The sequence below is a fragment of the Pogona vitticeps genome, chromosome 5 (assembly GCF_051106095.1).
Source record: "Pogona vitticeps strain Pit_001003342236 chromosome 5, PviZW2.1, whole genome shotgun sequence".
In the NCBI taxonomy this organism is placed as follows: Eukaryota; Metazoa; Chordata; class Lepidosauria; order Squamata; family Agamidae; genus Pogona; species Pogona vitticeps.
The window spans coordinates 173,588,251-173,608,184 of NC_135787.1; the positions used below are offsets into that span (position 1 = coordinate 173,588,251).

Sequence of the window (19,934 nt, forward strand, 5' to 3'; positions counted from 1 at the left end):
ACTACAGTGGTGCCTCGCTTAACGATTGCCTCGCTTAATGAGGAAACTGCTATACGATTAGGTTTTTGCAATCACTTTTGCGATCGCAAAACAATGGTTTAAATGGGTTTTTTCGTTTAACAATGATCGGTTCCCTGCTTCAGGAACCGATTTTCACTTTATGACGATCAGCATACAGCTGATTGCTGGGTTTCAAAATGACTGCCAGTTGAAGAAAATGCCCCCCCGCTGTTTTTAGGAAGGCTTTTTCGCTTAACAGGCACCAGAAAATGGCTGCCGTGTGGATCTTCGCTGGATGAGCAGGTATTCAGCCCACTGGAACGCACTGAATCGTTTTCAATGCGTTTTTTAATTTCGTTTGATGATGTTTTCGCTCTACAACGATTTCGCTGGAACGAATTAACATCGTCAAGTGAGGCACCACTGTATATAATTCTCTAATACTTAATTCTCTTTCTCATTGCTTTTGTCATTTCCCGAACAATATTTTTGTCATAAATGTCTCTATCATTGATTTTCCATATTTCTTTCTCTATTCTATCTACTATATTTTTATGCTGGAAAATACTTGTATCTATCCTCCATCTTTTACCTTATCTATAATCACATTTAACTTTGACATCCATTTTCAACAAAACATGATCAACTACCTTTAAAATACCTACATCAATATCAATCACTCAAAAAACCATATCTTTAGAAACAAATATATAATCTATCCTAGAGTAGCTTTTATTCACTGAAGAGTAAAAAGTAACTTTTTCTTATATCACTACAATTCTTTCCAAACATCTTTCAAATCAGTTTTCCTTATCAATCTATTCAAAATTGTAATGTTATTCCTTTTCTTTTTTAAAGTAGCATTTGATTTGTCTTTCCTTTTATATGTTACTGATTTATTGATTTATATCATGATTTTTAAATTTAAAAACTTATTCTTCCTGGTAGTTATAATCTTTAATATTTGCAACCAGATGAAGATTTTATATTTAAAATAATTATCTGCCAGAACTACTATCTGGAGAACTACTTAAATTGTTTTAAACTAAAACAATAACATCATAAACGTTACATATTCTTGTATTTGCTTAAACATTAATATTTATTAACTCAAGTAGTTAAACAATTTTTTTTTAAAAAAACTTCAAGCTGAGTGCAGATTCCAAGGCTTGTAAGTGTGACAAACCCAGACCTACTGGGATCTGCCACACGTTAACTAAGCTGCCACCAACCATTCCCTGTAAGAAGTCACACAGACCAGGGATGGATTTTTAACCAATAAAAGAATAAGGTTTATTTAAAACAACACACAGGGAAAATAAAATGATCAGGTGAATAAGATAAAGTAACGTGGCTTATTCTCATTCATACATGCATACAGTTTGGTTCACACAGAACCCTTAACTTGAAGCACAGACCCTGAACCTATCAGTTCTGGCTAACCAACAGACACCTGAACCTATCAGGTTGGTACTGACACACAGTAGTACCCTGTCTGACACACAGACTCCCACACCAGCTTCTTCTTCCCAGCTGCTGCTTCGTCACATCCCAGCGTCTCCTCTTCTCCACACACGCTTAACATATATATACAGTACAGCCCCTCCTCCTGATGTCCCGCCTTCCACTCCCCATAGGATGGAACTTTCCCTCCAAACCCATGACAGACAGGTAACATCAGTGCTGTATGTAACACCTCCCCTCTTTATAAGTTGTTTTGTAGGGGGAAAGCTAAGGTGCTTTTTCCCAAAAAACAACCTGGATAAAACACACAACAACAGTTATACATACCATATCATACTTACTTATACTTACATTCTAAGTTAACCATAGCAATTAGGCATTTAAACATTTACCATATACATTACATCAATTTACCTTTATTCATACAAACCAAGTTCAAAAAACAGGTACATTTAACCTTTTGTCATCAATATATATACATAGTCCATGTTTCTTTCGCCGTCTTCATTCTTCAGGTCTTCTTGACAAGGCGTCAGCAACACAGTTCACTGACCCTCTGACCACCTTCACTTCAAAGTCATAGTCCTGTAGGTTTAAAGCCCACCTCATAAGTTTGCTATTGTGGGTTTTCATTGTCTTTAACCATTGCAGTGGTGAATGGTCAGTGCACAGAACAAAATGTCTCCCCCAGATGTAAGGCTTGGCCTTCTGGATCGCGTAGACTATGGCCAAACACTCCTTCTCCACGGTTGCCAAATGTCTCTCACCTTTTTGAAGTTTCCTACTCAGGTAGGACACTGGATGCTGGTCACCATTCTCATCCTCCTGGCACAGAACTGCTCCTACCCCGCTGTTAGACGCATCGGTGTAGATGATGAACTCCCGGTCGAAGTCTGGAGCACGCAGCACTGGATAGTTGATGAGCGCCTGCTTCAACCTCTGGAACGCCTCCTCACAGTCGCTGGTCCACGGGATGCGGTCATCAGCCTTCTTCCTTGTCAGATCGGTCAGCGGAGCCGCCATCTCTCTAAACCTCGGGATGAACTTTCTGTAGTAGCCCACCAACCCAAGAAATGATTTAACTTTTTTCTTGGTGTTGGGTCTAGGCCAATCACGAACAGCTTCTATTTTGGCCTCGAGGGGTTTTATCACTCCTCCCCCTACCATGTGACCCAAGTATTTTATTTCTGGGCTACCCAGCTGCAGTTTGTTCTCTTCGCAGAGCCTAGGCCAAAGCACTTCCTCCCCTGGGTTAAAGTGCCTCTCCCTGGCTTCCTGGTCATCCCAAGCTTTCTTTCTGACCTTTTGAGCTTGCAGGGTCTCTGCTGCTAGCTCTAGGTTTCTCTTTAGGTCCTTCCTTAAAGAGTCTCTATATGTCACAACATCTTGTGGGTCATCCTGGGTGATCTGCTCCCAATTTTGTTTGATCAAATCAAGGGGCCCTTTCACCCTTCTCCCAAATAAAAGTTCAAATGGACTGAACCCAGTACTGGCTTGTGGCACTGATCGATAAGCAAACAAAAGGGATTGCAGCTTCTGGTCCCAATTGTTTGGATTCTCTGCCAAGTAAGCCCTAATCATGCGCATTAGAGTCCCATTGAACTTCTCAGTTAACCCATTACTTTCAGGATGATAGGCAGTGGTTTCCTTGTGCTTAATTCCACAGATTTGCCATAAGCGTTTCATGAGCTTTGATGTGAACGATGCGCCCAAATCTGTGATTATTTCTGAGGCAAATCCCATCCTGGACATATACCTCACCAAGGCATCTGCCACTGTGTTAGTTTTAATGTTAGTCAAGGGTATGGCTTCAGGGTACCTCGTGGCATGGTCCACAATGGTGAGAATGAACCTGTTCCCCCTCTTTGTGGCCTTGGGCAAAGGTCCCACAATATCCACCCCTATGCATTTGAACGGAGTGTCAATCACAGGCAAAGGGCACAACTTTGCTTTGGTCCTGTCGCGGCTATTCCCCTGCCTTTGACACACATCACATTGTTTACAGAACTCCCTGATCTGCCTCCCTATGTCAGGCCAGTAAAAATTCTGTGTGATTCTCTGCTGTGTTTTGTTCACCCCTAAGTGTGCAGAAAACATGTCAGAGTGCCCCCTTTGTAAGATCATGGGGCGATACTTTTCAGGTACCACCAGCTGACTTCTGATCCCATCTCCCCCTTTTGAGATATTCCTCAGGGTTTCTCTATATAAAATCCCCTTTTTCTCCAGAAATCTCACTGGGGTTTCAGGTGTTAGCTGGGCGTCAGTCACCTGTTCAAAACACTTTTGGAGAGTGGCGTCTGCCTTTTGCTCTTGTCCAAATCTGCTGTCTGTGGTTAAGGTTTCCACCACAGCTTCTGAACTCCCCCCACCTGCTTCCGTCTCTGGCTCATCATTACCCCCCTGAACTGTCCCCGTGGTGGCTTGTGAACGTGTAATCACTAGCACCCGTTTCACATGTTCAGCCAGGTCATTTCCCACGAGCACGGCTGCTGGCAGAGTCGATGAAATCGCTAGCCGCCAAACTCCCCTCCAGCCTTGAAAGTTCACAGGTACCTCCGCTACTGGCAGAGAGATCACCTGCCCCTCAATCCCTGCCACCTTCATGCTCTCATTTGGGATTACATACTCCCCAGGAATAATATCTGGATGGCACAGGGTCACCTGAGAACAAGTGTCCCGCAGCCCCCGATACTGATGGCCAAGTACTCCTACGTCCACCCCTGCTGTCTCAAACAACTGAGAATCTGTTCTCACCAGCAGGCAGCGCCTGACCTCTACAAGAGGACCATTTTCCTCAGCCTGATCAGCAGATGTAGCTGTTCCAGATTGAGTAGCCATGGCAACAGGCTCCCTCAGTGACAATGAGCCTTGCTCTTTCTGGACACAGAACACAGCTTTTGGCTTGGTTCCACTCGAATCCTGAGGCACAATTCCTTTTAGCTGCTTTAATTTCTCACACTCTGAGATTAGATGGCCCTTTCCCTGACAGAAATAACATTTTCTGGTGTATTTTGAGTCTTTCTCATCTTGTTTTGGTTTTCCCTCCAAAATCTGAGGTCTTGGTTTCATGTCTGAGGGCTTCCCTTCACCATGGGCCCCTCCCCCTTGCTGGCTTTTCCCTTTTATTCTCAAATCCAGCTCCTTTTGCTTGGCCTCAAACTCAGCCCTGATCTGTAAAATTTCTTCCTCAGCCCTAGCTTTTATCTCTTTTACTTTTTCTTCAGTCTTATCTCTGATTTCTTTTAATTTAATGTCTTTTTGCTGAGTATATTTTTCAAGATCTTGCTCACTTTGTCTGACCTGAGCCTCATACTTTTCCTTCTTTGACATTTCTTCAACTGATAAATTGTTAATACACTTATTTAGGAAATCCAATTCCAATTGTACCATTCTAATTTGGTGTTTCAGTTCCATCTCTTTTATCCTCATGGCCATTCCCCTTTTCTTGGCATCTGCCTCTGCCTGACAGATTTCAGCTGTTTCTCTGGCCTCTATTTCAAATTGCCTCATCCTCAGTTCATGCTGTTGGGCTATGAGCATTTTCCTGAGTTCTGGGTTCTGTTCTCCCGTGCTGTCACCTTGCACTGAGCCAAATTCATCCTCAGAACCTTGGTCAACCTGGGGGTCTTTCACTTCACCCATTTCTGCCATTTGGCTTCGAGTCAAGGGCATAATCCCCCCCCCCCCCCCTAGAACAGGCTGCTTTAAAAAGTCAAGCCTCAAAATAAAACGACCACTTTTTTTTTTCTTTTGCCTCAGAACCAGCTTTCCCTATAGATTGCTGCTGTCCTTCAGCACTACTTGCAACTGTAGCCAGCCGGAGTCCACCCCCCTCTGCTGGGCCTCTCAGCAGGCAGGCTGAATCACTTCTACTTTACAGTTTTGCCTCAGCTTTTTTCCCGCCAAAACCAGGCTGCCTCAGAGCCCCCTAATCTAGTCCCCAATCTGAGGTTACACGTTCTTCTACTAGTGCACCCCCCCGTGAGGTACACCTAGAAGATTACCTACGTGCTCTCAGATTGTCCCTGACTAGACCCCCCTTCCTCTGGGCACACTTGCCAAGGCTTTGCTGGACCGCTGGACAACTGGACCAGTCGTATCCCACACGCTGGACACCAATCAATGTGACAAACCCAGACCTACTGGGATCTGCCACACGTTAACTAAGCTGCCACCAACCATTCCCTGTAAGAAGTCACACAGACCAGGGATGGATTTTTAACCAATAAAAGAATAAGGTTTATTTAAAACAACACACAGGGAAAATAAAATGATCAGGTGAATAAGATAAAGTAACGTGGCTTATTCTCATTCATACATGCATACAGTTTGGTTCACACAGAACCCTTAACTTGAAGCACAGACCCTGAACCTATCAGTTCTGGCTAACCAACAGACACCTGAACCTATCAGGTTGGTACTGACACACAGTAGTACCCTGTCTGACACACAGACTCCCACACCAGCTTCTTCTTCCCAGCTGCTGCTTCGTCACATCCCAGCGTCTCCTCTTCTCCACACACGCTTAACATATATATACAGTACAGCCCCTCCTCCTGATGTCCCGCCTTCCACTCCCCATAGGATGGAACTTTCCCTCCAAACCCATGACAGACAGGTAACATCAGTGCTGTATGTAACAGTAAGCTACTCAGGTTTCACTTTCATTTCTACTGCCTGCTCTTCCCTGCTCACACTTAAGAGCCTGATACAGATGTATTTCACTCCAAACAAACTTCTGACAGAGCATTTGAGGTAATGTATTCATTGTTTATATATAAATTTGCAGTACAACAATGGAATTAGGGTCTTTTCCTGAACTTTGTTGGTTTTATGCCATATGTACTGTGAAAAAGTGTGTTTAGGTTAATTGAATTAGTTTACCAAAAATGTGAGTATGGCATGAATATATAGTCTCATGCTACGTAACTAAGCTCTATTTCATGCTGAATAACCGTGGAATTATAATGCATCTTAAATAGAAAACTATATTTAGACAGATTTTTCCTTCATTATAATAAATTTGATTTTTTCAAAATCTGATTTAAATTTAGAAAAATCCAATTTATTTTTTTAAAAAATCATCAATTTTAATCCACCCTGTAGACTACTACCCTACCCTGCAACCTACTACTAAAATCAAAATGCATTCTGACCCCTTGATTTTTTAATTATTTCTATTAGTTTTAATTTTTTTCCTTTTCCTTTTCTCCTCTTACATTTTCCTTATATTCTCCTTTGTAAAAAGAGGCTATATTACCTAAAGAAGCCTTATTTTGCTAGTTCACATTTCTTCCTATCTATTTCTTTCTACTATATATCCTCATAGTTTACTAATATATTTTTAATTAATCCCAACAAATTACTGCGGTTAACCAACACATCATACTTGTCTACCATAATACATGAACTCAATCGTTATAACTTGTCTATTAACACATCTTTGTCATTTCTTTTTCTAAACTATTTGTCCAGTTGATACATCAATCCAATTGAGATCTGTCCTGATCTTCCACTTCCCCCTCACAGCTACTAATTTATCTTGTTTCTTCTCTCATTTTTCCAACTTCTTATTTCCACTGATTATCATAAGTAAGCTCCCACTGGTCAACAATGTATACTGGATATCCCCAACTATATCTTATTTTATTCTTCATTAGGATGTCTGTTATTGGTTTTAAAGCATGTCTCCATGATACAGTGGACCCTCTACTTAAGGAATTAATCCGTACTGGAATGGTGGCTGCAAGTCGAAAAGTCTGTAAGTCGAATCTCCATTGAACTACAATGCACTGAAAACCGATTAATCCCATACCCAGTGGTTTTTACTCTATTTTTATTCCATTTTGGTTTTTTTCTGGTCTGTAAATCGATTCTCTGGCTGCAAGTCGAATCTAAATTTTGCAGCCAGAGAAGTCTGTAACTCGAAAAGTCTGTAAGTCGAGCCGTCTGTAAGTCGAGGGTCCACTGTACAGCTTTATAACAGAGGTCTTGATATACTGTACTCAAAGAGTTGCCTCTTTATATACCAACTGACCAGACTTTTCTGTGGCTACTTTCATAAGCCATTCTTGAAAAGCTCTTGCAAATCCCAAAAGATCTCTTGGAATGATTCTGGTTCTGCATTCAAAATCTACAACATGTAGTGATCCAGCCCCTCATTAACTCCAGCTGTGTGGGGGTATTCATATTCATATACAAATAGCCCCATCTCTATTTGTTTCTAATACTTTCTTGAATTTATTTATCAATTCCTCTTCTGCTATATCGCTTCTCTTACTCTGAATCTCTTAGGTTTTGTCTTGTACCTCCCCTGGTAAGGCCCAGTCTACCCCCCCCCCCAGGAAAGCCTGAAGGGGGCGACCGGTGGCGGCCCGCTGTGAGGTCTCCCACGGCGGTGGGGAAGCCCTGGGAGGCCTCCGAAGGCTGTGATTGGCGGCGGGGGGGACCCCCGGGAGGTCTTCCCCATGGCAGTGGGGAAGCCCTGGCTCGGCAGCAGAGGTAAGGTGCTGCTTTCTGCTTTTCTAAAACTATTTTTTCATCTTTTGCAGGGTGGGATTGGGCTGATGGGATTATGTTTGTGTTTATTTGGGGATATGTTTTGTTTTTTTGCAGCCCCAGGGGCTTGCAGGTTTGTTTGTTTTTGGATATTTTTTCCTTCGGCCGGAACAGATTAATTGGTTTTCAATGCATTCCTATGGGAAACAGTGCTTTGACTTACAAATGTTTTGACTTACAAACACCCTTCCAATACGGATTAAGTTCGTAAATCAAGGCACCACTGTATGTATCTTATTTCTGTATGCCTTAATGCTTACTTTACACTGCACTGGCCTGAAAAAGTAGACTTGCCTGAACATGCGTGGCTGGAAAGGTTCCTTCATGGAAACTTCCTAGTCTCATATATGAGACTAGGAAGTTTCCATGAAGGAACTTTCCAACCACGCATGTTATATGCCTAGCAACAGTTAAGATATGTACTACTCAATAGTAACTGTTGTCATTGTTTGGATACTGCTTTGTAAATTGGTACACCTAAGCTACATTTTTCCAACTGTTAATTTTCAAATTGTTGTTTCTCATATTGAGCCAGTTTCTGGTGTTTTCAAAATAGTTTCTATTTTTACCATCTTAAGTATTTTTTTCTCTAATTGAACTAATATAATCATTTAGGCTTCTTTCTCCCTCCTCTACCACCTGCTGGATTTGCAGTAACCCATGGCCTCCAATTTTTCATGGCAAATATAATCTGTCCAGATCATTTTCTGGATGTAGTGCATGATGCATGTTCACTAGTTTCCACATTTTATGATCCAATTCTATTAAGTCATTATAGGTCCAAATTATTATTCCAACTGGGTATCTAAATTACTGGAACTGCCCATGTGTTTATGGCTTTGATTGTATTTCCACCATTCAATTGTGATTTTAAAATTTTCTGCAGTCTCTTTATACATTTCCTTTCTGTCCATTCTTCAACTTTTGTGTGCTTGACGTTACCTGCTTCTGGTATTCCAAGATATTTATAATTTTCATCACTTGATAGTGATTTTATAACATCACAAAGTTTAACTCTATTCTATTTAGCCTTTGGATCTTGCCATGTTGTACAGAATTATTTCCTGAGATGTTGTTCTTGAAAATTATTCAATTCCCTCCAGTATTTCCTTTCTCACTATAAAGTACAGGGGGCAGAAAAGCCTTTTACTGTTTGAAAAGTGAAAATCCATTATACAACTCATATTTGACTCTAAATGTTTTCATTTATATAGCATACATACAAATTAGATGACAAGCAATAGAATGAAAATGTTGTTAATCATTTTTAAGCATCATAAATTGGTATTAAATGTTACTAACTTAGCCTGTTGAACAGAATAATGTGCTTCATGCAATTAATGCCTGCTCGCAATTAATGTACACCAAGACTGTTCAATTTCAGTCAGCAACAGATTGAAAAAGAGAGATAAACGTAAATAATGTGTGTCTCTAGTACCAAAGCTACTTGGAGTGAAACCAGGAATGACACTAGGGAGACACACCAGACTCCAATGGTCTTTATTACAAGTATGCATCTTTGTGTTAACACATATTAAATATAAACATTTCATTTATATTATCAGAATTGACTGGAGACAAGTACAGTGGTGCCTCGCTTAGCGATTGCCTCATTTAACAATGTATTTGCTTAGCGATGTCAAGCTGTCAAAATCGGGATCAATGCATTCCAATGGGGGAGAAAAAAATTCACCAAAACTTAACGAAGAGTCAGAAACCGTTTTAAATGCTTGGATTCGTTAGAGCACCTTCTAAAACGTATGCAAACTTAATTTGGCTTTGTTCTGACTCTTTGTTAATTTTTGATGAATTCCCCCCCCCCACTGAAATACATTGAACCCATTTGACAGCTGTCAAAATCGGGTTCAATGCTTTCCAATGGGGGAGAAAAAAAAATTCACCAAAAATTAACGAAGAGTCAGAACAAAGCCAAATTAAGTTTGCACATGTTTTAGAAGGTGCTCTAATGATCCCAAGCATTTAAAACCATTTTTGAACCTTTTAAGACACACTTAAATTGCAAAAATGGACATCGCAAAACCATTGAAATGCACTGAATAGGCTTCAATGCATTCCAATGGGGGATACATTGTTTTGCTTAGCAATGTTTCCTATGGCGATTTTCGCTTAAGGACGGTAATCCGTTAGTGATGTTTTCCCATAGCAATGTTTTTTTTGGAACCAATTAACGTTGTTAAGCGAGGCACCACTGTACTGTATAGTACTTCACCTGGTGGGGTAAAAGCTAACGACTATTCATGGAAAAACTTTTCATGTTTGTATTTTCAACCTCTTAATATCACGACCACAAAATTAAGCAATTTCTTTAGACTGGATTACAAACTATATTTTAGTCCTCATAATTACGGTCCATTTCAGTAGTGAAGCATCACTTTTGTTGATGTCACACTCATGATGTTTGCTGAATGATAAATGACCAGCTGCTTGAGTCGGGGTTTAAAACAGATTGCTGTGTCTTACTGCTTTGAATGTGTTTTTGTGTTGCTTTGTTTACCTTGTTTTATATGATCCTTTGTTTTGATCCTTTTTAGTATTTGTATACTTACCGTTTTTAGATTTAAATATTGCCTTTAATGATTGTAAGCCACATTTAGTCCTTTTTAAAGAAGATGGATTTAAAATATTTTAAATAAAATTAAATAAATGAATTATTCCCTGTTCTTTAAGTATAATCAAACCAGATGTCGTTAAACATATCTTCTGCATGCAAAAAGACATTGTTAGTGTCAGGTTAGCATGATTATGTAAACAAAAACAGCTACGTGCCAGATGACAGGGTAGATTTGAGTTATATCACATTTTTTTTTACAAACATTGATTTTTTTTATTATTTTAAATAATTTTTAAAAAACTAAATTATGATTTAAATCAAATTGATTTTTAAAAATATCATTCTTGCTGGTAATTTGCAGAGTTCTGATGAAGGAAAAACACACACACGTTCTTCTTCTTCAAGACACATGTATTTACAGAAATGTACAAATATACAAAGCAGCAGTCCTTCGGTGTGGCAGCAATATAGAGGCAAAGTACATAGAGGATAGCAGAATAGAGTATAGAGGAAGAAGATACATCACATAGACATTGTTCACTTATATACATTTAAGCAGATGCCTCTGTCCGATCAAGACAGGTGTTTCATCTTCATACATGGGTGTTGCATCATAAACAGATGTTGCATCTTCCTCTTCACAGTCACTGTGACTCAGCACTTCTGAGTCTTGCACAGGTGATCATTATGGCAGCTTATTACCACTACTGTCTTGACCTGTTCAGGCCTGTAAAATTCTCAATATTCTAACATAATGTTCAATCAGAACTGAATAGACAAACCACATATGATGCCACTACAGAAAATATATAAAAACTCAGAACTGAGAGGAGAGGAGAATCTGGCACCATGGCCTACTACTATGAATACTATGCTGCCATCATTCTAAGTGTAAACACATCCTCTATCCAACCTACCCGGCAGTTAAGATCTAACCAGGGGGCCCTTTTGAAAGAGCCATCCCTTAAGGAGATAAGAGGGAGGGCTTGTAGAGAAAGGGCCTTTTCGGCAGCTGCCCCCAGACTATGGAATGCCCTCCCGACTGAGATTCATCTGGCGCCGACGTGATGACATTTCGGCGCCAGGTCAAAACCTTCCTGTTCCAAATGGCTTTTAACTGAAATAATATCAGCTGTAGGTCTGATGGCAATTTTTAGAATATATATTTTAATTGCACTTTAATTATTTTGCCCTTTTATTTTGCCTTTTTATTGTATTTTAAATGCTGTAAGCCGCCCAGAGACCTTCGGGTAGTGTGGGTGGCATATAAGTTAAATAAATAAATAAATAAATAAATAAATAAATAAATAAATAAATAAATAAATAAATAAATAAATAAATAAATAAATAAATAAATAAAGCATATAAAATGCTATCAACTTGGCTGATTCACTTTTCTACTAAGAAACCAAAAGTGCTAAAATATGTCTGGGTTACATGCAAAGAACAGAACTTGATGATCCATAGATTCCCATTCAATTCTGCAGGTCTCAGATTATACTATGAACTTGCATTATCTCTGCCATGTGGGAGAGACATCCCTCATGTCTGCTACATCATGGAAGGTCACAAAGAAGACAGAGACTAACAGAACAACAGGAATCAAAGCTAACAGATGGGAAAAGAGTGAGCCAAAAGTAGGAAAAAGAATTTTGGCAATACAGTAGATTTGTGGAAAGGAGAGAATCACTTTAGATCCCAAAAGCCTCCCTCCCACTAATATCCAGTACTACAAACCATGCAAGAGAATCATTAGCTCAACAAAATGTACATGTGTCAGCATGAAGGGGATAAAACAGCTGTACACAATGGATTTTGTTATGTGCTCAGGATGGAAGCTAGAAGAGTGCAAATAGGTGTATCACTTGGTGGGTTTCTGATACAGTGTGATGCTAAGATGTCCATGGTGCAGTCTCATAGTGGTGTCTAGAAAATGCACCTGTTGCACAGATTGTTCCAGGTTGAGGTTGATATTTGGAAGAAAGTTAATAAAATCTTGGTGGAATTTTTCCTCTCCATGGTTTCAGATCAGATAAATGTCATCAATGTACCTCAAATAGGAGTGGCTTTTGGGTGTAGCAGTTGAGGAAGTGTTGTTCCAAGTTAGCCATGAATATATTTGCATATTGTGGGGTCATGTAGGTCCCCACTGCAGTTCCATTCATCTGGAGGTAGTTGTGTTTTGAGTACAAAGTTAAATAGGATGGTGATTATGTGGGCTTCTTCCTTGTTTTGGATGGTGTTTGTGATAGTTTGTAGTCCATATTTGTGTGGGATGTTGTTATAGAGTGCCTCTACATCCATTGTAACTAGGATGGTACTGTCAGTTACCTCATTCAACAAGTTTCCAGGTAAACTGAAATGTTCTGAAACCAGTTTCTGTGGGTTTCCATTCCTAATGTCAGAATTATAGCCATTAATACTTTTGCTCAAAGATTGTCCTGTTTGTTCAATATAGAGAGAGCAGAAGGGCATTGTTTGTGAAGGATGGCATAGATCACTTCAGAAGAGCAAAAAAACAAAAATGTCCCAATATTGTGTAAGAAACACTGTTGGTGACTGCATTTGTGTTTCCAGAGTAGATGTGTGACAGAGCTGGCATCTGGGTTTATAGCAGGGTTTAATTCCCATCTCTGAATCAGGGTTACATAGTCTGTTGCATAAGCAGGACACTTTGCTTTGTTGCGTGTCAATGGTTGTTTGAGATGGGGCGTAGTCCATAAGCAAGTACCGTACAGGTCTCTCTCACCAATGGCTTGGGAGACTGAAGTATTCTTGTCAAGAATAGGTTACAGATTGTTTATGATGCATGTGAGTGGTCTCAATTAAGAGCTGAAAGTGGCAACTACTGTAATGGTGTTTGGTCATTTTCACTTGCAGGAAGTTGCTTCTTGATATCTGTCTTTACAGATTAATGTGTTCTTTATTTGCAGTTAAAATTACTAGCTAGATGTGAAGCCCCAGGCCAGGGCCAGGAAGCATTTGTAGGAGTGCCGTCGCTCCCATCTTATTCTAAGGAGACTCAGACCTCCCCCCCCCCCGCCTTCTCCACCTAGGAAAGAAAACAAGAAGGTGGACACTAAGGAGTTGGAGGAACTTAAGGAACTTAGAGACAGAGAGGGACAGCTAAGCCCTGCCAGCTAAGCCTCAGTCACTCGCACTCACACACACACAAAATAAGTACTTTTAGAAGAAAAAGGAATGATGGATCCAGCCACCCACCAAATTCCCTGAGACACAGAAGCCTCTCTAAAATGAATTTTTGAAAACTGAATAATCCTCCCACCTAGACACACATCTGTAATAAGTACTTTTGGATGGAAAAGGAATGATGGATCCAGCCAGCCACCAAATTCCATGATACAGAAGCCTCTCTAAAATGAACTTTTGAAAATTGAATATAAAGGAAAAGAGATTCCACAGTCACACAATGACAGTCCCCCCCCCCCCAAAAAAAACTGGACAATATATAAATACACAAGCCTCCAGAAAAAAAAGGTTTGATTGATTTTAATTTGAAATAAAGTTAAGTCCTTACTTCCGAAGTAGCCTAAGTACCTGAAATCCCTCCCCAAATTCCCAGTAAAGTTGATGCTTGATGATAAAAAAGAAAAATATAAGTCTTTGCTTTGCTGCTGCAAAAGCAAAACAGCAAGAGCACCAGCAAGCAGCAACTGTTTTCACTCCAGAGAGCACAAACAGAATGGGGAACGGCCAGATGGGAAAAGCTTATACGAGGGGGAGCTGATAAGTATTGAGCCTTTCCCAGAAAAAAATTGAGCTAGGAAGCTGTAAATTGCAAGGTGTATTGATTTTAACTTATCTTTCATGTTCAGCTCCAAAGTGAACATGGCTGTACCTCCAGAAAAGTTCAATGTGGAACAGCATAGGACCATAATCAAGTTCCTGTTTCTTCTAGGGAAAGGTGGAAAGCAGATCCATGATGAAATGTCACAAACTATGGGTGACAGTGGCCCTTCATTCTGTGAGCCAGATATAAGAAATCTGGGAGTGTTAAAACACTCTTGTACCAGCAAGCATGAGATTTGACCATACACAGACTCAAGAGAGAACAAACGCTGTTTATTTTGAGTGGCCACTCGGGTCCCCCAGACATAAGGGACCCCGATCAAACAATGCAAAGAGCTTTTAAGATTTCTAACCACAGGGAAATAAAGATACAGAAAATATCTATTGGCAGACAATTAGGTCAGGGGGTTTGACTACAGAGTCTCTACCTATAGGATTTTAAGAGGGGCTGGTAGTTCTAAGTATTCCCTTGAGCAGGTCCCCCGCCCTGGGTCCTCCTAACTTGATAGCAAGCCATTACCTATTCTCAACAGGAAACTGAACAAACAGGCTATCTGTGGTTGGCCGATGTAAACCACAGGCTCAGCTAGCTGGGGCTGCAAACCATTACTTGGCAAGTACCAGGCTTGCACATGGAAAGAAAACAGGATGTTGGTGGTTGCTGCAAAGAACAGGTGTCCAACTAACACAGAGAAAGATAAGCAAATTCATATATGTGTTATATATCTGGTAATTTCTCAGAAGAATTGGGGCCTGGGGTCTCTGTGAAGCATCCTACAATCATTACTATCAGCTCACAATACACAACAGTTAAACATTGGGTTGTCAATTTTTAAACTGGCTATTTCGGTATTGAAAGTGAGAAACCCAGCGAAAGGCCTGTTTCTGTCTCTGTGCCTGCAAATGTGAAAGCCATCCATGACATGCTCATAGAAGATCACCAAATATCAGCCAAAAGTATTGCTATATATCTGAGAATATCACGTGAGAGAGTTGGTGCCATTATCCACAACGACTTGGAAATGAGAAAGCTGGCAGCAAAGTGGATCCCCAAACTTTTGACAATCAAACAAACGAGGAAACGTGTGGAGTCATTGGTGGCTTTTTTGGAACATTTTGCAAGAATTGAATCAGATTTCCTGGGCAAACTGGTAACTGGTGATGAGACATGGATCTACTGTTATGATCCTGAGACAAAGGAACCGTCTAAGGAATGGGGGCACAGTGGTTCCCCCAGGCCAAAGAAGTTCCAAGTGCAAAGGTCGGTGCAGAAGCAAATGGCAACAGTTTTTTGGGATAAGAAGGGAGTTCTGCTGGTGGACTACCTCCAACACAGTTCAACTATCAGTGCAAAATATTACTGTGCTTTATTGATAAAGTTGAGGCAAAACATCAAGGAAAAACATTGAGGAAAGCTCTCCAAAGGTGTAATCCTGTTTAATGACGCCTCGTCACACACTGCAGGTAAAACAATGGCAAAACTGACATTCTTAGGCTTTCAAGAGATGTCCCATCCACCCTATTCTCCCGACCTGCCTCCTTCTGAATATTATCTATTCCACAAACTCAAAAAACATCTAAAGGGACAACGATTTGGGAGTGTTCTGGAGGCAGCTAATGCTGCAAATGAGTGGTTACACCCGAAGTCGGAAAAATTTTATTTGCAGGGACTTAAGAAGCTGCAGGATAGATGTCGCAAGTGCATTGACTTCCTGGGGGAATATGTAGAATAGTGTGGCAGTTAGAGCTTCCTAGCTCAATTTTTTCTGGGAAAGGCTCAATACTTACCAGCACCCCCTCGTATGAAGCATCTGTAAAAAGTAGACATACCTTTCAGTGGTGCTATTGGCTGCCGGACATGCCAGCAAGCTCACAGAGGCCCCTCAAAGGGGTAACGAGTATAGACGAATATGAACAGATCATTGAATAAAACAGAGGAAATATTTGTCAAGCCATAATCGTCCTGATTTAAAATTTTACAAATACGGATTGACGAATATATGACGAATCGGCTATATTTGTCAGAAAAACTGATCCGTTTTTATATTCATCCCTTTTCTGGTGCATTGGTCATTCTTTGTGGGATATAGCTGATGGACTGTTTGGATAATACACAGTCCACTTTTTTTCTTTGACGCACCCTCTCCAACTGGAGGCACCGTGCAGAAGTAACAATTGTTGGTATGACGTATTGCCTCTTTCCAAATCATTGGCACTGCAAAAAGCATAGATTTCCTTTTTCTGTTCAATCACTGGGTGAAGATTTGTTGCACAAGTATTGCAGCATATGTGTGGGTCCCGCCTCTTGTCCTTATCTCCAATTTTGTAGCCAAAATAAAGCTGATAGCCTTTCTTAACCATAGTGATTATACTGCACTTTTGTGATGCAAGTTACTTTACCACAAACATAGCAGAAGTTATCTGCACTGTTCACACAAGTATGAGGCATATCTTCTCACTTTGGCTAAACAGAAATGTGTCCCTCAAGCAATGACAAATAAGAGGGTGCGATACTGCATGATTTCTAGGGCAATTTGTTCAGCAGAATGATGTAAGTTTTGTGATGATTACATCATCCATGACTTCTAGGAATGACATGATGCAATTCATAGCATGTATGATGCAATACCAGCTTCAGAGTGCATGCATCATTCTTGCCTGAAAAGCACTGTCCAAACCTAGTCATAGATTTATTCACAGATCCAGTCAAAGATGTATTTTAGTCATTTATGATTCAAACTGAGATCCCTTCCTTTTATAACTCACTTACTCTCTGGTATTCCGGAGTCAAGGGTCATATATACTGACCGAATAGCATATCTTGAAAGCTAGAGCCAATCAACAGTTTTAAGCATCATTTTCATTCTCAGTGATCCAGCATTAGTAAAGTTTGAGGACATTTGTTTCAGAAGTATTTTAGCTGTAAAACAGTGTATGATCATGTTTCATTCAGCAGATTTTCTAATACAGATATAGAAGATATTAGACATGGTCATATAAAGGGAAGGAATGTATAATGCACACGGAATAGATTTATAAGGCCTGAACTATTAACACAAAGCAGAAAACCAGATATCCCTGCTTTTAACTTACATTTCAACACACACACAACCATTTAAAGTCCTGGAAATTATTTCCCACAAATCGAGGAACACAGCTACACTTCACTTCCTTATTTCCACTATAAGTCAAATATCAGCAACAAGAATCTGTCATTCAGAAATAAGCCAACATGAGCAAATAACCATCTACATGGAAGCGTTTTCTATAAGCAGTTACTTTAGCAAGAAATCTCTTTAAAGTCCTTCATTTTGCACAACACATTTATACTAAAATTTACATTTCAATCTCTTCTAAAGAATTTTATCTTTTTGTACAAGTGCTTAACTTTGGCACCCTTAATAGTCAGAAAAGCATTTTTAAAACATAATAAAGAAAACAGATACTACTGCTTCAGCTCCAAAAGTTGTCTTTGTTTCTTGTTTTGTGTTTGAGATTTCACCCACACACTTGCTTTCAATAGAGATAATGAGGTAAGTTCATGGACCTATATTTAATGAGGATTTCCTGTCAAATACTTGCACTAAACACAGAATGCGTAGGTAAACAATAGGAAGTCCCAGCCAGTCAGTCACGATTTCCCTTTTTAAAGGCCAATTTCAATATAGATTAGATCTACAGGTCCCTGTTCATCCTTCCTGAATCCGCATACACTCCTGTTGTCTCATGTACAGATCTGGGCAAATCCGGCTTGGACCACAGAGATTGTGAATTCAGGAAGGATGAAAAGGGACCTGAAGATCTGGTCTTAGATGACAGCATCCATCCCTCCTTTTAAGTCCCACAAGTTTTCCAATCAGTAGCCATAAAACCAAGTGTTGTTGAGAGACCGAAAGCCTCTACCTTCCCTGCCGCTGACTTACATTACCTTAAAACGAGAACAACCCCAAGCTATTGTTTGCTTTTCACATCCCCGGCTGCCAGGATGCGATCTCCGCCTGTCTGCTGCCTTCCTATAACTAACTCCCCAACCGCTTCTCAGCCCTCGTCTCCCTGCATTTTTTATGTACCTAACGAAGCAGGTTCGCACCTACCACCACCGATCACTAACAATAACTTAGTTAAAATCCGACCACGGAACGAGGGCATAGCATGAACTAAGGCTCAGGCCGGACACTTATTGCCAGTCCCAGGCCTTCTCTCCGAAAGGGGAAGACCATTTTAAAGAGGGGAAAAGCTATCCCTTCATCTCCCTCCTACACATCTCTGGGGTTACGGGGAAACAAAAAGCCTCTCCTCAGACCAGCCGTGGCCCTTGGACATCATTTCGTCTCTTATGCTCGGGCTACCCACGCGCTAAGTTAGGAAATAAAACCGCGACGGAGGCCGTCGCCCTTCCCTCCGTCCCTGTGTCGCTCCGGCGTGAAGGGGTCGGCTCTTACCCGGGTTGCAGTGCAGCGGCGAGGGCGGGGTGGAGACGGGCGACGAGGGAGCCGGCGAAGGCTGCAGCAGCGGGGGCGGGGGCGGCAACGGCGGGTCTTTGGGACCGCCGCCCGGCGAAGGAGCGGCGGGAGGCGGCAGCATGAGGTAGCGGTGAGGCGGGGGCAGGCAGCGGAAGCAGAGCGTGTGGAGGCAAGGCAGCAGCTTGGGCCGCCGGCTCTGGATATGTTGCTCACACACCCCGCAAGTGTCCAACAGGTTCAGGCGGGACTTTCCGCTGGCCCGGTCCGCGGGGCCTTGCCGGCTTTCTGCCTCGTTTTCCCCACCCATGGCGACCGGAGCGGCAGCTGGGCAGGGCCCCGGTCCTGCCGGAGACTCGTCCATTGTTCAGCGGCGGCTTCGGCACCAGGCACAAAATGCCTCTCCCGAAAACCGCCGCGCCGCTACGGCTCCTCCTCCTCGCCGCCGCCGCCGCCGCCGCCGGAACGGCAGCGTCTTTGCCTTGGCCGAACGCGGAGGGGGGGGGGAGGGTCGCGAGCTCGCACCGCCGCGAGACCAACGGCCACTCAGGCCCCGCCCCCTCTGCTCTCCCCTCGTTTGTGAGGTACACAGCTTGGATTCTCCAGCGCCACGCCTCCTCGCCCAAGATAAGCCCCGCCTTTTTCCTCAGTATTCCATAGCCGTAGTTATAGAAGAGGTGACCAGCCGGTTTCTCGGCCCTGTCCGTCTTCTTCGGCAGCGGGGGATTGGTCGTAACAAGATGGCTTGATCCCAGCAGCTTCCCCCGCGCTCTTCCAAAGGGCACATATTTTTAATCTCCCCAACCGCGGCCACCCCCCTTTCCGTATTTCGAGCAGAGCTGTTGTCCCGCCCCTCAGCATTGTAAGAGCTCGCGCTTCAGCACCGTTGCCCCGCCTCCCCCCATCTTTTTTCTAATCTAACCGCCTCTCCCCCCCGCCCCCACTGAGCAGCATTCATATAAAAATGATTTTTGGGGATAGTTGTGAGCACAGTCTCGAATTCTTATAAGTAGCTCTCCGTTTGAAATCTTCAAGATTAATGGCGGCGTGATCCGGCGGGAGAACGGAAA

At 41.7% G+C, this 19,934-nt stretch overlaps 1 protein-coding gene across 3 annotated transcripts in view; it reads right to left on the reverse strand.

Moving 5' to 3' along the window:
- Positions 1-19,666, reverse strand: part of TRIM24 (tripartite motif containing 24) — a 67,794-nt gene extending 48,128 nt beyond the window's left edge. For 2 of the 3 annotated variants that reach the window (XM_020800432.3, XM_020800431.3), the window contains exon 1: positions 18,847-19,666. In XM_020800432.3, the coding sequence (XP_020656091.1) occupies positions 18,847-19,228 (382 nt within the window). In that variant the 5' untranslated portion in view covers positions 19,229-19,666. The remainder of the gene's footprint in view (positions 1-18,846) is intronic. The other variant, XM_020800430.3, reaches the window with a different exon arrangement.
- Positions 19,667-19,934: the final 268 nt, after the last annotated feature.